Here is a 19,037-nt window from a genome sequence, read left to right as displayed (position 1 = left end):
CCGCAGCCGGCGAGACTCGAGTCGGCAATACTGAATGGTAAATTCTGTTTTATTTAGTTTGACCTGCACTAAATGTCGATCTTAATTTGTCATCTGTTCCTCACACGTCCGGCAGATATTGTTTTGTTTTTTAATGTTATGTACAATATTCAGGTGTACATGTCAATGCTGTGAAAGCATGCCCACTGCAGATGAATGTGTATGCTGCAGAGAGATCTGGCAGGTGATGGAACAAATAGACAGTTTGCAACTTACTGACCAGATAGCAGAGTCCTGCATCGGGTCGGGTATCCGCGGGTACCCGACGGGTGACCCGCAAAAAAGGTGATTTGCGGGTGGTATTTTTTCAAACGCTTTTTTCCGGGTTCACTTCTGGGTAAAACAAAGATGATGCGGGTCCGGTTGCGGGTGTTGCATAATAAATATATTTAAACAATAATAATTTAGTTTAATGTTTAAATCCTCAGACCTCTCCTCCGCGGTACCGAGCATAATCATAACCTCTGCAGTGCATCTATCTGCTGCTGAGCGCACCACATTCTGAATGGCTGAGGTGAAGCTCTCTATAGCGGAGAATACAGCATTTTCAATAACTCTTCCTCAAGAGCAAAATCCAACGTCTGGGAGGCTTTTGGTGTCATCCTAGATGGAGAAAATAAACAACATCCCAGGCTTTTTGAGCCAAATATGCAACTGCGTGTGTTAATAATTGCACGTTGTCACTGCTTATATATATGCGGGTTCGGGTCGGGTTGCGGATCATGTGCCGGCGGGTCGGGTCGGGTTGCGGGACTAATTGGCAATATGTGCGGGTAGCGGGGCGGGTTCGGTACTGCACGTCACGGGTGCGGGGCGGGAGCGGGTCTTGAAAATCAGACCCGTGCAGGACTCTGCCAGATAGAAGACACCGACGAGAAACCAAGGTGCATTATTAGCCACCCAGGCTTTAGAGAAGGCTGTCTCAGTGTTTGGACACTGAAAATAGCGTATCTTCAATACAAACAACAACACAGAGCAGTTGATGGCCCACTACACCAGTAAGTAAATATTGATTGACCCAACTGCCTATTGCAGCTTTGCTTTCATATAATACTTTTAGTCGCTACAGATATGGTACACTTTTAAAGATACCATTAAACTCTTTCAAGCAGTCAAAAACAGCTTGGCTTTTATTTTTTCTGTGTATGCAAGTTCAATGTATGCTTGAGAAAAGAAACAACTACACATGTGAGGAAATATATAAGAGGTCTATGATTCTGTCAAGCAGTCATGTATAACCTCATATTTATTTTGTACAAGTAAAATACAAATATCATGTTATAAGCCAATTTGTAACCATTGCTACATAATAGTAGGCTACTACATAACATTTTATTTTTCTCCAAATATATTTATAATCTGTATACTTTTTTTTCATTAGGAAGTATCGATATACAGCTTATCGACAGTTTGTACGTTGGTGCTAGGGTGTAGGCCTACTCGGCCCAAAAATCAGAGTCCCGCGGCATGTGCTGTAACCGAGATACGGAAGACTTACCCTGAGCCGGGAGGCCGCTATCAGGGATTTCAATGGCCAAATCTGTAATTTGACATAAATCATGCAGCTGAACTGGTTAAAATGGTTTCGCATGATGTAAATAATTTACAAAGTACATCATTTACAATATTATTTTTCCAAAGAAACATGTAAATATAACAACATTTTCCAAATCACAAATTTGTAAGATTGTATTAATTTACTGTTTGATAAATAAAAAAGGGTTCTTTTGTTAATTTTTCACTTGTAACATTTTATCTTTATTGCAGTGTACATTAGTCTATTTTGGTATATGTGCGAGCCCACAAATAATTAAAAGTGGTAAAAATAATAAAGATATTCAGACGTAATTCATTTTTGGCCTTACTTATTTCACTTCAACTTTTATATATTTCAGTCACTAGGCAAGTTCACTGTACTCTGGTGACATTTAGCTCAAGCTGGCATAACACCTGTAGTAACTTAATTCTGACCCGAGTTTTGTGCACAATCTTCCAGCACCCATGATCAATGTTTATAGCAATCAGGAAACATTCACAGCTCACAACTACACATCGCTTCCCCATCATGAATTGTTAGATAAAAAAAGTTTAGCGAGGTCCGGTTACACATATGTTGAGCGAAAATAGCGGAAGGATACAAAACAAACAATCCAGACGAGGCTGGTGTTTGCCACGTGTGACGTCACACAGCTGGGTTAATGGCTGGCAAGCTTTTCGCTACCGGAGCGGAATAACACGGGAAAGTGGCACACATTTCATGTTATTTGGGGGGTATTTATGGAAAGAATCATTGATGTTGATATGTCAAATGAAACAGTGGAAAGTGATGAAGCGATTTATTAACACAGAATAACTTTTATTTTGGACATTACATGGACTTTAAATTGTTTAACTGTGAGGTGTTATACAATTGTACTGTACTCTGGAGAGTATTTTTAAGGTAAAAAAGGTAAAAAAATAAACAGCATGATTGGATGCGCAGTGTCAAATACACTGAACAAAAATATAAATGCAACACTTTTGTTTTTGCTCCCATTTTTCATGAGATGAACTCAAAGATCTAAAACATTTTCTATATACACAAAATAACCATTTCTCTCAAATATTGTTCACAAATCTGAAAACATCTGTGATAGTGAGCACTTCTCCTTTGCCGAGATAATCCATCCCACCTCACAGGTGTGGCATATCAAGATGCTGATTAGACAGCATGATTATTGCACAGGTGTGCCTTAGGTTGGCCACAATAAAAGGCCAATCTGAAACGTGCAGTTTTGCTTTATTGGGGGGGTCTGGGAGGGTCCAAAAACCCTAGGGTTAAACCCTAACCCTAATCCTAACATGTCACCCATTGAGCATGTTTGGGATGCTCTGGATCGGCGTAGACGACAGCGTGTTCCAGTTCCTGCCAATATCCTGCAACTTCGCACAGCCATTGAAGAGGAGTGGACCAACATTCCACAGGCCAAAATCAACAACCTGATCAACTCTATGCGAAGGAGATGTGTTGCACTGCGTGAGGCAAATGGTGGTCACACCAGATACTGACTGGTTTTCGGACCCCCCCAGACCCTGAGGCTGAGCGAAGTTGCTGGATATTTGCAGGAACTGGAACACGCTGTCGTATACGCCGATCCAGAGCATCCCAAACATGCTCTCTCAGTTTTTGACAAAAATGGAATGATGGATTATCAGTAATCATTTCAAATGGACATAGACACATTGGATTAACCTTCAGCAGCGTTTTTCACGTTTTAATGTCATTGAACACAACTTTTGATCAGAAACAGCTAAAGTTAAGACATATTTGCAGTTTTTGCTCCGTAAAGCTACGTTGTGTGTTGTCTGGGTTTGCTTCCCCTGGTTGCTCAGTGATGATACTTATATTTCTAGAATCTGTGGAATCTCAGCTTTAATCTGATATCTTGTTTGTGCAGATCCGATAAGTATAAAGTATTTATACCGCGAGTTCTGTGCTAAGTGTGCTAAGGGCTCATTTAGACGCTTTTGGTCAGACTTGTGTTTTGTTTCGGTAAAAATGGTTCGTATCGTCAGTTAGCTGAGTATGACACATTCATAGTTAAATGGTAAGAGGCCCTCAGATGCTGTTTCTTGCAGATGTTGCGTTTTTGCCAGGTTAATGATTTAAAGGTCCCATGTCGTCCTTTTCCGGTTATTACCTGTCCCCTTGTGTGTTATGTAGCTTTTTATGCATGTAAACGGTCTGCAAAGTCACAAATCCTCAAAGCACACCCTGTAGAGAGTAAAACTCTAACACAGAAAAGACCTGTCTATGCTGCCCCAGAACGCCTCGTTTTTTTCTTCCGGGAACCAATTGACGTAACGACGACCCAATGGACCAATCCGTGGAGCTCCTCACACGCACACACTCTCTCTGCGGCGAAACTGTGACGCGCTGGGGGGGGTGCTAGTGGAGCCTCGCAGCGGCGAAACTGTGGCGCGCTTACACTGTAGGTGCGCCGCGTTTGGGGGTGCGGGTGCTAGTGGAGCCTCGCAGATGGGGGTGCTGCAGTCCCCTCAGCATGTCTCGCTGTCTCGCAGACCCCACGCAGTAACCAGGAAACAACACCAGTAATACAGCTCACACTGTCCGCTCCTCACAGCAGCGAGCAGCGCAACGTCTTGCCAACATGGCACCCAGACCCCACGCAGCATTCTCATCTGTTTGTCATTACTGGTGTCATTTCCTGGTTGCTAACAAACGCCATTGTAACACATAATCACTGATGTTCAGCTGTAACGGTGGTGGACTCATCAGAACAGAGTGGGCGAGCTGACCAATCAGAGCACAGTGGGCTCATAGGGAGCCGTTTAGGACAGAGAGTGAATACACATAATATACAGAGATGCTGTATGAGAAACCAATGTCATTTTGGAACATTGAACAATCTAAATCTATTCTAGTACATTTAGATTGCGCTGCACTGCGACTGCCAAATTGAATTTATTGAAAACGTAAGAGCGTGTGCCTTTTCAGGGGGGGCTAACACTTAACCATAAACTTTATCGTTTACTTTCTCCGTCTTTATATGTAGATATTACTTTTCTCCGCTAATCTCCGTCACATTGTTTCCACAGCAACAACAACTTCCTGTCAACAGCGCTAACTCTCCTTCAAAATAAAAGCGTGTCCATACAAAATAGGAGGCCAAGCCAAATTACACTTAAGACATACAACTGCAACGAAAATGTAACACACAATGCAATATCCTTTCCAATTTCAAAGAACAGAAATTGGGTTATAGACATGAACAAATAACTATAAAACAACAATACTGTACAATTAAAAAAAATGAATGCCGTGAATAAACCGCAATACACGCGGGCCGAATATTCGCTGCTGATTACTACCGAATATCAGGAGCCAAACATTTTTTATTCGGGACAGCCCTAACACACACACACACACACACACACACACACACACACACACACACACACACACACACACACACACACACACACACACACACACACACACACACACACACACACACACACACACACACACACACAAAGGTGTACCGGCATGTGGTTGTGGGTGTTGTCCTGCGTGTGCTCTCCCTCTCCCTCCTCCTCAGCCTCACTGTTCTGTCTGTGCTCCTCTCCTTCCTCCAGCTCTGAGCTCGACTCTTCTTCCTGCCACGCCTCCTCGCTCGTACACTCCTCGGCCTTCCTCAGCTCTGCACCGGCACATACACAAAGCCACAACGACGAAACATTAGAAAAAGGGGGACAGTACAACGTTATATGGACACTTTAGCCATTGGAACAATTTGGACCTATCATCAAGTTCTATCGAAAGGAGCTTCATTGTTTCCTCTCCAATTTCATTTAGCAATAAAGTACACTTGATGTTTGATAAAGAGAGACTGATTGGCGGTATTGATTGCAAAATGTGATCCAGGAGAAACACACTGTTGCGGTGTTCCAGCATTAAAACTACATTTTTGCTCTGGTTTTCAACAACAACTTGTATTTCGCACACCGAACCCGTGAGAGTTTACAAAAAGTAATTTTTATAACTAAACTAAGAAATAAAGCAGCGGAAACTGGACTACCAGATCCTCCATACTAACATAAATAATCTAAGCTAAGGATAACTGAGTGCTGGACATAGAGTTGTAGAGAGAGATCTCCCTCTCCTCCTACTTTTATACTGGTGATTAGTGGAGAGCAGGAAAACCTGAGCAGAGCAGTTTAGGTGCACCTGCAGTTTGGAGAGAGAGAGAACAAAAAGGGGGAGCATGTAACATTCGAAAAACGAACAGAGACTTTTTCAACCTAAAATATTAAAACCGCTTACTTTACAGGTATATATAGTTGCAAGAAAAAGTATGTGAACCCTTTGGAATTACCTGGATTTTTGCATAAGTTGGTCATAAAATAGAGGAAGCCACTGCTGTCCAGAAAAAAACATTGCTGCACGTTTGAAGTTTGCAAAAGAGCACCTGGATGTTCCACAGCACTACTGGCAAAATATTCTGTGGACAGATGAAACCAAAGTTGAGTTGTTTGGAAGGAACACACAGCTTTGCTGCCTCAGGGCCTGGACAGATTGCCATCATCGACGGAAAAATGAATTCTCAAGTTTATCAAGACATTTTGCTGGAGAACTTAAGGCCATCTGTCTACCAATTGAAGCTCAACAGAAGATGGGTGATGCAATAGGACAACGACCCAAAGCACAGAAGTAAATCAACAACAGAATGGCTTCAACAGAAGAAAATAAGCCTTCTGGAGGGGCCCAGTCAGAGTCCTGACCTCAACCCAATTGAGATGCTGTGGCATGACCTCAAGAGAGCGATTCACACCAGACATCCCAAGAATATTGCTGAACTGAAACAGTTTTGTAAAGAGGAATGGTCCAAAATTCCTCCTGACCGTTGTGCAGGTCTGATATGCAACTATAGGAAACGTTTGGTTGAGGTTATTGCTACCAAAAGAGGGTCAACCAGTTATTAAATCCAAGGGTTCACATACTTTTTCCACCCTGCACTGTGAATGTTTACATGGTGTGTTCAATAAAAACATAAAAACATATAATTCTTTGTGTGGTTTTAGCTTAAGCAGACTGTGTTTGTCTATTGTTGTGACTTAGATGAAGATCAGAACACATTTTATGACCAATTTATGCAGAAATCCAGGTAGTTCCAAAGGGTTCACATCAGGCCTGGAGTTTCGTCATTTTAGGGGCAAGGCCACTTGGCCTTTTGAGTTGTCAATTTTTTAAGGGCACAAAGGCCAAAAGCCAGGGCACCAAGGCCATAAATTAAAACAATGATTTAACATACGATATGAAGTGACTACGATTGTATATGCATTTACAATACTTTTATATATATTTATTAAGCATTCAATGGACACCAAATTGCAATTAAACAAATTCTTTATTAAAACTACAAAGGATTCTTATAGCACAGACATGTTTGGCTCACTGTGAGACTGTGGTAGTGGGCCTACGTCAAGGTGCGTCCTTATTCTGAGTCACTTGAAGATGGAGATGATGACGAGTCAGGGAGATTTGGACTTTTGGGGTTCCTTTGACCATAGGGATGAATATTGGGTCTCCTTTTGTTGATGCCAGCTGCCCACCATCTTGCCACAGCTTCATCACTTTGATATTCAGCAAGAGCACAACCCTGGGATTTGATGAGGAGTAGATCTTCAATTGTTGAAGTGTGCAGGCTTAAACGCCAATCGCCCTGCATTCTCTTCATTACTGAGAACTGCCGTTCAACTTGAGAGGTAGAGACAGGAAAAACTAGGACTATTTGTATTAGGTGCAGCAGATTGGGGTACATTCTTCCCTTCTCCAACAAGAATCTGGACCATAATGGGAGGAAAGTTTCCCTACTATGGTGACGCACAATGTCGTATGTAGACAGTTCAGGCATGCCACAAGACATGTGAATGGGTATTTTGATCGCGTTTTGAAAATTGGGCGATATAAACGAGCAGCAAACATTGAACTTCCGTCTGCGATCGCCGGTGGTCAAATAAGTCTCCACAGAGGTCTTTGACAGCTAACAACACAGCGCTAACTGCCTAGCACTAGATAATAATAAAAAAAGAACACAACTGCAACATAACTCAGGGTTCTTACACCTTTTCCAAAGTCAAATTCAAGCACTTTTCAAGCATTTTCAAGGTGCATTTTCAAGCTTTTCAAGCAGCGTACAGCTGTTGTAAATTACATATTTATATGCACATATTTATACTCAAATGATTATTTCCCTACCTCACATGAAATCCGATGTTCTTTATGCTATAAACAACCAAATGTGTGTTTCGTAATAGCATTCTACATAAGGATGACAAATTAAAGATAAGAAAACAAAGTTTAATATTGTAAAATGAGTGACCCATATCATATATAGTAGACTGGGCATCCCATATAACCTGGCTGAGCCAATATAAAACAATCAGCCAACTAACTTTTCATTCTTTATTAACATTTTTAACATTTTTGAGGTCCTTTTAGGGTGGCAGTAAACATACGGCTCTCCAAGGTTAGGACAAAACCATTGAAACACAAAGCTGATATAAAAAAAAGCGTTTGCAGAGATCCTCTTTCTGTGTAAGAGTTTTGGAGGTTTCCAGGGAATCTTTTTCAGAATATGAAACTTTTATTGCCAAAATCTCCCGATAAATACATGTTTGAAGCTTGTAAAGGGAAGATGACAGCTCTCCCTCGCACTAATGCTTTTACGTAGCGATGCTCCCCCCTCCCTCCCGCTGACATTATGAATGTATGGCGTATAGCAGGGGTCGGCAACCTTTTTGATATGAAGTGCCATTTTAAAAATGTTATCAGCGTGCCAACGATCGATAATTATCAACGGGGGGGGGGGTTGAGGAGCTTGACGCTCGTCAACTATCAGCTGGAGGGCGGGGGAGCCTCGCTGCGGGGAAGCAGTGTGTGGACCTGTCAGCGCAACTTACATGATGCCGAATTTAACAAATACATTTAAATAATTGGTTTAAACGGCATAATAATAAGGACGATCGTCCGTTCTGTGATTCTCCAGAGCACAAATGTTATGATATTAGGGTCATGCAGAGTGAGATGAGATCGCTGTCCCTTTAAGAGAGAGAGAGGGGGGTGCGGCTTGTGCATGTGTGTTTGTGGATGGTAGAGCGACAGTGAGGGAACGTGTATATGTTTCTGGAAGTGAAACGGGAAAGCAGAAAAACAGAGGTCTGTGATGTATTTTGTGAAACAGAAGAACAGCTAAATAAATGCAACGTCCTCCCAAGAAGAGCTCGCCTCTCTCTAAAGTGGGTTATTGAACCTGAAGCTTGTTGCTTCTGCCCTCCTCGACTACGGTCTGGGAGCCGACAGGAAAGTTCAACACACAGATGGCCAGTCCGCCCCTTTGTAGCATATTGTTTCGATGAGAGATGAGCAGATCGCCACTGGGCTTTCAACTAAATACACAGCCACGCAAAAACTGCGTCATTTGTACAGCTCATTATGGTTACTGCAATTAGTGAAGTGCTTTCCTCCGTGGTGAAACGATCAGCACTGCACCACGGAGGAAAGCGGCAGAAAGTCACCTGGAGTTAAAGAGCGGGGCTGCGTTGCGTGCATGGCTTCCTTCTGCAGGTAACGGGGAGACGACCTCTGGCGGCGGTCTCGCGTTCAGGATCCGAAAATTAATTTAAATATTTTGCACACTTATTCCACTTATTCCTAGTGTGCCACTGGTTATGCCAATGCTGGCACGCGTGCCAGGGGTTGCCGACCCCTTGCGTATAGTAATCATAGATAACACGGCAGGGTCCGTTACAGTTTGTTTTCATCTGATTTCAAATAAACAAAGTCTTGGCTTTCAGAATATTAAACTTGTTTCGGCAAATTCAGATGATAAATACAACTTTGAAGCTTGTAACGGCATAATTACAAGCAGAGAACGGAGTAACTTTACGTCAAAGCAGGCATAACAACAGCCGGTGTTTCTCGTGAGTGTTTTCCCCGGGAAACTAACACAATACACACAAACGCAAAAATACACAAACACACAAACACACACTCGCGAGCTTCCCCCAGACCATTAATACAAACGAAAATATGTTTCCTCCGTTAGAAAGCTAGGAATATCCTCTTTCCAACAGTGTATAACTCAAAATGTGTCTTCGGGTCAATGTGACTGATTTCGATGGAGCAAGTTTAGGCACGAAAAATACTACCAGTAAAAATACATTGCTTTTATGTGCTTCATCCTCTGAAAACCACAGGATGGCGACTGTCGCACATACTGACATAGGTACGCTCCTTTTTATTATTGTCACCTGCATAAGCAATTATCCCACATCGAGTTCGCTAACGTTACTAGCTTAAACAAACGTAACATGCAACGTTAGCCTAATCCAAAATGCTCTACTACGGCTTACCTTTCATATTGCTCGTCAGCGCAGACTCTCCCATCGCGAATAATTGAAATTCTTTGTGGCAAACTGTGCAGAAGGCGAATCGTTGGGTTGATCCTCGTTTTAGCCACAGCTTGTATTTCTTTTCGGATAGCCAAGGCTCGTTAAAACAGCAACCTCCTGGCATACTGTCATTCTCTCATTAGAATGCCCAGGTCACACAAATAAAACACTTGCAGGTCGCGCGCATAGCGCGGGAAGGCCGGAGCGGAGCTGTTTTATGTAGAAGCGAAGCAACTAAGGGCGCTCCGACTTCTTTATTTTCTTTTAATCTAAAAAGCGAACTATTCAGTCAGACAGCAATTTATTGTAAAAGTAAAGCATTTACAATTTCAAGCACTTTATCTCAAATCCAAGCACCATTCCCAAAATGCAATCACTTTTCAAGTCATGAAAACACCTCGTAAAAATTCAAGCATTTTCAAGGATTTCAAGCACCCGTACGAACCCTGATAACTTATCCAAGTAGTAACAAAAACACTTCAAAATATTATAATTATGCATTACCATACGAGCAAGAAATAGTAATGTTATCCATAAAATTCCACTTAAAGCTGGACAAATGAAAAACTTAACGGCAAACAGGATCATCACAAAACCTTACCTCACCTCAGCCTTTTCTTGAGCGGAGAATCAGCTAGCTAGGTCCTAGACCGTCCTACGCACACGGACGCGTGAGGGGGTGGGCGGAGATAGGTCCTAGACTGATGTCAACTGTCATCATAGACCGTCCGAGCGGTGCATTCCAGGCTCAAATCAAGCGCACCGCTGATTTTTTTTTCCTCCTTCAAAATATGCTGGTGTTGAAGCCGTGTCAGAAAAGAGGCAGACTGCTAAACCACAAAACTTAGTCAGAGAGGGCATCAAGGCCACTGTGGCCTTATGGCAGATATCATTTTTAAGGGTACAAGGCCAAAGTGGGAGGCCTTTTTTTTGGAAAATGTGTATTATGCTTGCAAGTGTTCTCAAAATAGTGGCCGTTTCTCAATGTCGAGTATAACTGCTGCAAAGCCACTATTTCAAGTATACTACGTCTTCGAATGGCGCCGAATGCTGGGCATTTAACATGCATTTAAACAGTCCTTCGGCGCCACTCGATTACGTAGTTTACTTGAAATAGTGACTCTGCAGCAGGTTTACTTGACATTGAGAAACGGCCAGTGTGTCATCAGCAGTGTTGGGTGTACAAAGTAACGCGTTACGCTGTTACCTAACGTAACTACTTTTTCCGGGTAAAAAGTAGTGTAACGCGCTACTTCGGAAAATTTGGTAACGTAACGTAGTTTCTTCTTCAATTCGCCGGAACGTTACTTTTCCCAGGGACGAGTGACAGTGTGACACACTGCCTACTCAGCTGCGTGCTTACGCAGGCACGAGCTCTCATTCCACACTGTACGAGATAGAGGCTGGCCGCTGGTGGTGGCATGAAGACTGAAGAGCAGTGATGGCAAGCGAGAAGCCAACGCTAACATTCGAGGGATGGAGGTATTCCCATTACTTCGAACTTGTTGAAACTAAGGGGAAAAATGTGAGTGTAAGGTGTACGTTGTGCCCTGGCCAGAAACTTTTGTCCACTGCCGTTAACTCAACTGCCAACCTCACCAAGCATTTGAAAGGAAAACATGCTAGCATGAAGCTAGTAGCTCAAGATCCCCGGGGAAATGACGATATTATTATACCGTGAAGAAGGGCCAGCATATTCAGTGAACATAGCCTTTTAATTTGGAGGCCAGTCCTGCTTTAAGTTGTTCTTGATTTTATTTTGGCTAAAATGTCTTTGCTTCCAAGCTGTATTATGCCATTTTATTTTATTTACACAAGCCATTGATATCAAGACATTTTGAAGTTATTATTTTTCTGTTGGATTTACATGAGGCATGTTTTATTTTTGAGACACATGAGCAATTTTGAGGTTTTCATCATGTTGTTCCTAAGGAGCCTATTGATATGATTTGCACTAGCTTTGCACCTATTTTGGGGCTAGCCTGTTAAATGATTATGATTTTATATTGATATTGTTTGATATTATTGTTTAGTGGTGGTGTTGACGCTTATAGCCCAATGTTTTGTTAAGTGCTCTGTGGCATTTTTTTTTATAATAAAGAGCACAAAAGAAATATCTGTTATGTCCTCCATAGTAGAACTTTATGTAAGCCTAAACATTTAGGAACAGAGATGGGGTTCTGCCCAAAGTCGAGCAACATAAAAGTAACGTAAAAGTAACGAGTAACGTAAAAAGTTACTTTCCTTGGAGGGTAACTAAGTAAAGTAAGGGATTACTTTTTTAAAGAAGTAACGAGTAACGAGCAAACACTACTTTTTAAAAGTAACTTCCCCAACACTGGTCATCAGGACTTTAGTTACCCATACTTTCTTTTTAACACAATGCAGTAGAGTCTGTGGTACCCTAAACAATGAGGAGATCAGCCAATGTCATCAAACAACACGCGTTAAGCAATTGGCGCTGCAGCAAGGACAAATTGTCGCATGGGCACAATGGCATGTCATATTAATGGTTTGGAACAATTTCTGTTTTAGTGCTGCAACCCAGAGACCTGGAAACTGGCTAAAAAAGTTATCCGTACATTTCTAAAGCTTCATCCCTGGCACAAGTTTAATCTCAGTGAAATGATTTAACACTGAACAGACAAGTTCTTCCTTCTTTTCATGTCAGTCTTTTTTCACTGACTCTGTAGATTAGTACACTGATAAAAACGATTTTTTTGCTCTCGTAAATAATACTGTGATTATGTGTTTAAATTATACAAGAAATTACTAATAGTTTTATTTTACTCAAAATCTCTCCTATTATTTAATGTGTTACTTGAATTTATGGAGTAATTTTGTATCTTCATTTTGATACGTAAATTTAAATCATAGCACCAAGTACATTACATTACATTATATTGCATTTAGCTGACGCTTTTATCCAAAGCGACTTACAATAAGTGCATTCGACCAGGAAGATACAACCTTGAAGAAAACAGAATCATATAAGTACATCAGGTTTCATAGAGCCAAACATTTCAAGTGCTACTCAACTGGCTTTAGAAAGCCAGCCCTTTATTAGTATATAAGTGCTTTGCTAGTAATTAAATCGCTCGAAGTGGAGTCGAAAGAGTTGAGTTTTCAGTTTGCGCCGGAAGATGTGTAAGCTTTCTGCTGTCCTGATTTCAATGGGGAGCTCATTCCACCATTTTGGAGCCAGGATAGCAAACCCACGTGTTTTTGCTGACGGGAACTTGGGTCCCCCTCGCAGTGCGGGTGCAGCGAGCTGTTTGGCTGATGCAGAGTGGAGTGCACGTGCTGGGGTGTACGGTTTAACCATGTCCTGGATGTAAGAAGGGCCAGATCCATTCGCAGCATGGTACGCAAGTACCAGTGTCTTGAAGTGGATTCTAGCAGTTACTGGAAGCCAGTGAAGGGAGCGGAGGAGTGGTGTGGTGTGGGAGAATTTAGGAAGGTTGAAGACCAGACGAGCTGCTGCATTCTGGATGAGCTGCAGAGGTAGGATGGCACATGCAGGTAGACCAGCCAGGAGGGAGTTGCAGTATTCTAGGCGTGAGATGACGAGGGCCTGGACCACAACCTGCGCTGATGTCTGGGTCAGCTGGGGACGTATCCTCCTGATGTTGTAAAGCGTGTATCTGCAGCAGCGGGTTGTTGCAGCAATGTTTGCAGTGAAGGACAGTTTGTTATCTAGGACCACACCCAGATTCCTTGCAGTCTGAGTCAGGGAAACAACAGAGGTGCCGATGTTGATTGTTAGGTCAAGAGTGGGACAATCTTTTCCCGGAAGGAAAAGCAGTTCAGTCTTGTCAAGGTTGAGCTTGAGGTGATGAGCAGACATCCACCGAGAGATGTCTGCTAGGCAAGCAGAGATGCGTGCGACGACCTGGGTCTCTGAGCGGGGAAAGGACAGAATTAGTTGGGTGTCAACAGCATAGCAGTGGTATGAAAAACCATGCGGGCTAATGACAGACCCGAGCGAGTTTGTGTACAAGGAGAAGAGGAGGGGACCAAGAACAGAGCCCTGAGGGACCACTGTAGTTAATTGACAAGGGTCGGACTCGGACCCTCTCCAAGTAACCCTGTAGGTGCGGTCTTTGAGGTATGACTGGCTCACCTCCTACCTCACCGACAGGCAACAATTCATCTCCCTCTCTGGCCACACATCCGCCCTCTCCCCAGTCACACAGGGGGTCCCCCAGGGCTCAGTCCTCGGCCCCCTCCTCTTCATCTGCTATCTTTTCCCCCTTGGTCACATTATTCGCAACCTCAACCTTGATTTCCACTGTTACGCCGATGACACCCAGATCTACATCACCACCAAATCCCCTCACAACCCTCCCCTCACCCATATCGAAACCTGCATCTCTTCAATAAAAACATGGCTGACTCACAATTTCCTTAAACTCAACAGTGATAAAACAGAGCTACTCATCATAGGCACCAGATCAACCCTCAATAAAACAGGACCCATTTCACTCACCATTGAGAATTCGACCATCACCCCCTCCCCCCTGGCACGCAATCTTGGCGTTATCCTGGACCCCAGCCTCTCCTTTGACCCCCATGTCAGCTCCATCATCAAGATCTCCTACTTCCACCTCCGCCGCATTGCCAAAATCAAACACTACCTCCCCCCCCGTGCTGCTGAATCCCTCATCCATGCCTTCATCACCTCCCGCCTCGACTATTGCAACGCCCTCCTCACTGGCATCTCCTCCCATTCCCTCCATAGACTCCAAATGGTACAAAACTCTGCTGCCCGCCTCCTCACCCACACCCGGACCCGTGAACACATCACTCCCGTTCTCCGCTCTCTTCACTGGCTCCCCATCAAACAACGCATCATCTTCAAAACACTCCTCCTCACCTATAAAGCCCTTCACCACCTAGCCCCCCCCTACCTCTCTGACCTCCTCATCCCCTACAACCCCCCCCGAGCCCTCCGATCCTCCTCCACTCTCTCCCTCACAGTACCACCATCAAGACTCAAAACATTTGGCAACAGAGCATTCTCCAGATCAGCACCCCGCCTCTGGAACTCCCTCCCCCAATCTGTCCGCCACTCTCCCACACTGTCTACCTTCAAAACCCAGCTGAAAACATACCTCTTCTCCCAAGCCTTCAACTTACCCTACCCCCCAACCCACTGACTTCACTCACACCCCACGCTGTATCTCTTATTCACCCCACGCTGCATCTCTTATTCATACATTCATCAACTTTTTCTTTCCTCTTTTCCATTATGTTGTCTTTTGCTCGTTGTCCTATGCTTGCTCCCCCCCTGTGTTGTCCTTTGCCTGTTCATGTAATGTTCATGTTCAATTTTCTTGTCCAATATGTTGTCTTCTGCCTGTTCACCCCCTTTCTGTACTTTTAATTTTTTTTGTAAGCGACTTTGGGTTATTGAAAAGCGCTATATAAATAAAAGTTATTATTATTATTATTATTATGAGGTGAGGAGGGAAAGTGCAGTGCCTGAAACTCCAAGTTCTTGGAGAGTGCGAAGGAGGATCTGATGGTTCACCATGTCGAATGCAGCAGACAGGTCCAGAAGGATGATTACAGAGGAGAGGGAGGCTGCTTTAGCAGTGTGCAGTTCGTCAGAGACAGCAAGGAGAGCAGTTTCTGTTGAGTGACCTGCCTTGAAACCAGACTGGTGCGGATCCAGAAGGTTGTTCTGATGGAGATAACAGGAGAGTTGTTTAAAGACAGCGCGTTCAAGTGTTTTAGACAGGAACGGGAGGAGAGAGACAGGCCTGGAGTTTATAACATCAGACGGGTTGAGTGGATCGAGAGTGGGCGGATCGATCCCAAAATATCGATACTTCCGATATTACGTTACGTTTCAAAATATCGATACGAGAGCCAATACGATCGATACTTTTATACTTTTTTCCCGTCTCCTCTACTCGTCAATTTCTTCAAAAAACTATGTGCAGACGAACACAATTTTAGCTTAGAATGTGCTGTCCAGAGGCGCGGGAAGGTATTTTGAGTGGGGGTGCGGAGGTGCTGGACTCCAGTGAACAGTATTACGGGCACCATAGAGCACGCACAAAAAAACTCCCCACACGCAAACACACAGTAAACCCGCGACTGTTACAATGAAGGCTCGATAATCAGCTCACGGCATATAGGCAGGGGTAAAGTGCTATTTTTTACGAGTGGGGAGCGGACCTCACCTCCTCTAGGGGGGTCCGGGGGGATGCTCCCCCGGGAAGATTGTTTTTAAATATTGAAGTTAAAAGCATCAATCTGGTGCACTTAGAGAGCAACATTAAGAGATCTATGGATACATCTCTCAACACCCAGATGAAACACAACTGTAAGCAGATGTTCTTTTTCTTTATGGATATTTTACAAATCACTCCCCTTTCAAACTGTATTCTTGTTTTACTGCCATATAGTATTTCATAACTGTTTTTCCTTTATTCTCTTATTTTTTTTATAACTATAATGATCATGTGAGGGTGTGCCGCGGAAATAATCTTTTGAATATTTTTTGACCAAACCGTTTGAGACCCACTGAGATAACTTAGACTAAAGTTAACTATCTAAACACTCAGAGAGTCCTTTAGCTCACCTGAGCCTCTCAGTCTGAGAGGAGAGCTCTCCTCCAGCTTGTTGTGGAACAAACAGCTCCGTATGTCCGTTAGTGCAGCTAGCTAACCAGATGCTAACAACACGATCCCTGCTGCTGGCACCGGTCCCTCTCTCTCTCCCCCTCTCTCACACACACTAAATGCGCTATTTCCGCACACACACAGAGCCGCGAGCTTGACTGACACAAGCACACTTTTATTTCCATGCAACTCTCTGATTGGTCTGGTGTCTTGCCTCTGTTGCATTCACTGAACACGGGAAATTACATTCCTGCCGTCCTTTCTAGTGTCTTGATGAGGTTCACGTAAAGCACGGTTAATGTATTATATTATTGAGGTAGAATTGTCCGGGGCTACAGAAAAAACATTTGGGGCAGGCCGAAATATTATTTTACCAACAATGTGGAATTTATTGGCTACATATTACACAGATTATGCACAGCGGGAGCAGCAATAACCGTCAAATAATAATTCAGACAGGGGAGCTCCGCACCCCCTGCCTGCCGCTAGGGGGTGCTGCAGCGCCCTCAGCACCCCCCTTCCCGCGCCCATGGTGCTGTCCCACGGTAATTCAGAAGGCTCACAGGTCACATTCCGACCATTATTTAAAACAATAGGTGCTTTCACACCGTCTACAGTTTGATTTGTATAGAGGGAGCTCTGTCCGTTTTCGAATTACCCATTTGCTTTCGGGGAGCCCTATTTTTCAGAGCACATCCTGCTACTAAATATGTCACACGCACGCTCTGTTGACTGGCGCAGCAGCGCGGATGCGATCAATTGCTATAAAAACACTCTTCTACTAATACAGACGGTGTCACTATGCCGGCGGATGTGGCCGTTGTTGAAGCCTCTTCAGGCTCCGCATCGGCAGGCCTCTCCCTCGGTGTGGAGCTGTCAAGCTCGACCCTAACGCTGCTTACAGCCGGCCAACTAAAAGTTGTTTTCCGTTCACGTTGTCATTTTTAGATTCCTTCGCTTCTTTGCTTGTGAATCCAAAAGCTCTGACGCTTGGCTGTTTTTGTTTTGCCATATTTTTTATTACAAAGCCAGAGTTAAAAAAATATCAATATGAACATTTCAAATACCGCGCAGGCATCACCGCCATAACCATAGCAACGGAAGTAAGAATGCAGTGCCGCCACGTACAGATGGCAACACCCAGACATATTCACAAATATAAAACAAATATTTAGAAACTGTAATGAACAATAACTATTATTTATTTCAAGAACTGTTATTTACAGAAACTCAACATTTCTAATCTGTGTGACACAAATATGCACGATTGTTTTGTGCTCCCCCTATTTATCTCAAAGTCAGCCTTCAGGGGAGCTCCCTCCCTCTTCGGGGGAGCCAAGCTCCCCCTAGCCCCCCCCCCATTTCGAACAGTGTCTGTGGCTGAATGGCCAGCGATTAGGTGCGGCGCATTTATCATAGCTGATCAGAGCTAACTGCCTGCCGTCAGATTTCATTTAAAAAACAGATCTGATTTTAAGACTATTTCTGCGCTCATAAAGAATTATATGAATAATGCGTATCCAACTGGTTTCATTAATTAGTGAGTTTATTTAACACTAGAACCGCCAATCGGGTCAATTTGTGTGATGTGTGTTGTGTGTGTGCAATGTAACTTTTTTTCAATAAAATATTAAAGTCTCCCAGTCCGTGAATTTTCCTGAAAGTGTGTTATGTAGCACCCTATGTTGTTAAAAATTGCATTCTAATAGCGGGATTTGACGGGTTTAGGTAGGCCTATACAAAAACCTCTGGCGGTTCTAGTGTTAAGGTAATTAGGTACAGTAGAAGCCCTTTTTTTATCAGTAACGAATTTAGCAGTTGAACATAAAAGTCAACTAACTGAGGGTCACTTGCAATGACAGTGTTGTGTCTAACTGTAAGCTTGTCACTCAGAGTAACCTACAGTTAATTTAGCTGCTGGAGAATAAAGATCAAGGGGGGAGGGGGGGAGAGAGCTGTGGTTGATGGGCCATTAGTTAGACCCTCCAGAAAAACGCGGGCAAAAATCCTTGATTATGCGGGCTAAATTCCTTGATTATGCGGGCTAAAATCCTTGATTATGCGATTAAACATGCGGGGTTTTATGTGATTTTATGCGGTGACACTGCGGGAAGTTGCGAAATATGCGGAAAGTTGCGAAATATGCTAAATATGCGGGAAAAAATTATCGATTTTTTTTAAAATATTGGGCTGTCTTATTTATTCTCTCTCACAAACAACCTGCCACTAACGTTAAACCCCTTTACTATTCAATTAAACACATTCAATGTTTATTTATTGTAAAAGCAATTGGGCTATTTTAATCTCACGCACACACACACACACACACACACACACACACACACACACACACACACACACACACACACACACACACACACACACACACACACACACACACACACACAC

At 43.3% G+C, this 19,037-nt stretch overlaps 1 protein-coding gene across 1 annotated transcript in view; it reads right to left on the bottom strand.

The window, feature by feature from the left end:
• The window catches only part of raly (RALY heterogeneous nuclear ribonucleoprotein), a 559,745-nt gene that overhangs the window by 96,234 nt on the left and 444,474 nt on the right, over positions 1-19,037 (bottom strand). The window contains exon 7 of the mRNA XM_079680060.1: positions 5,086-5,243. Within this exon, the coding sequence (XP_079536186.1) occupies positions 5,086-5,243 (158 nt within the window). The remainder of the gene's footprint in view (positions 1-5,085; positions 5,244-19,037) is intronic.

This window comes from Notothenia rossii (genome assembly GCF_949606895.1).
Source record: "Notothenia rossii genome assembly, chromosome: 5".
Taxonomy (NCBI): Eukaryota; Metazoa; Chordata; class Actinopteri; order Perciformes; family Nototheniidae; genus Notothenia; species Notothenia rossii.
Note: the sequence above shows the minus strand (reverse complement) of the source record. Positions and strands in the feature narration are given on the sequence as shown.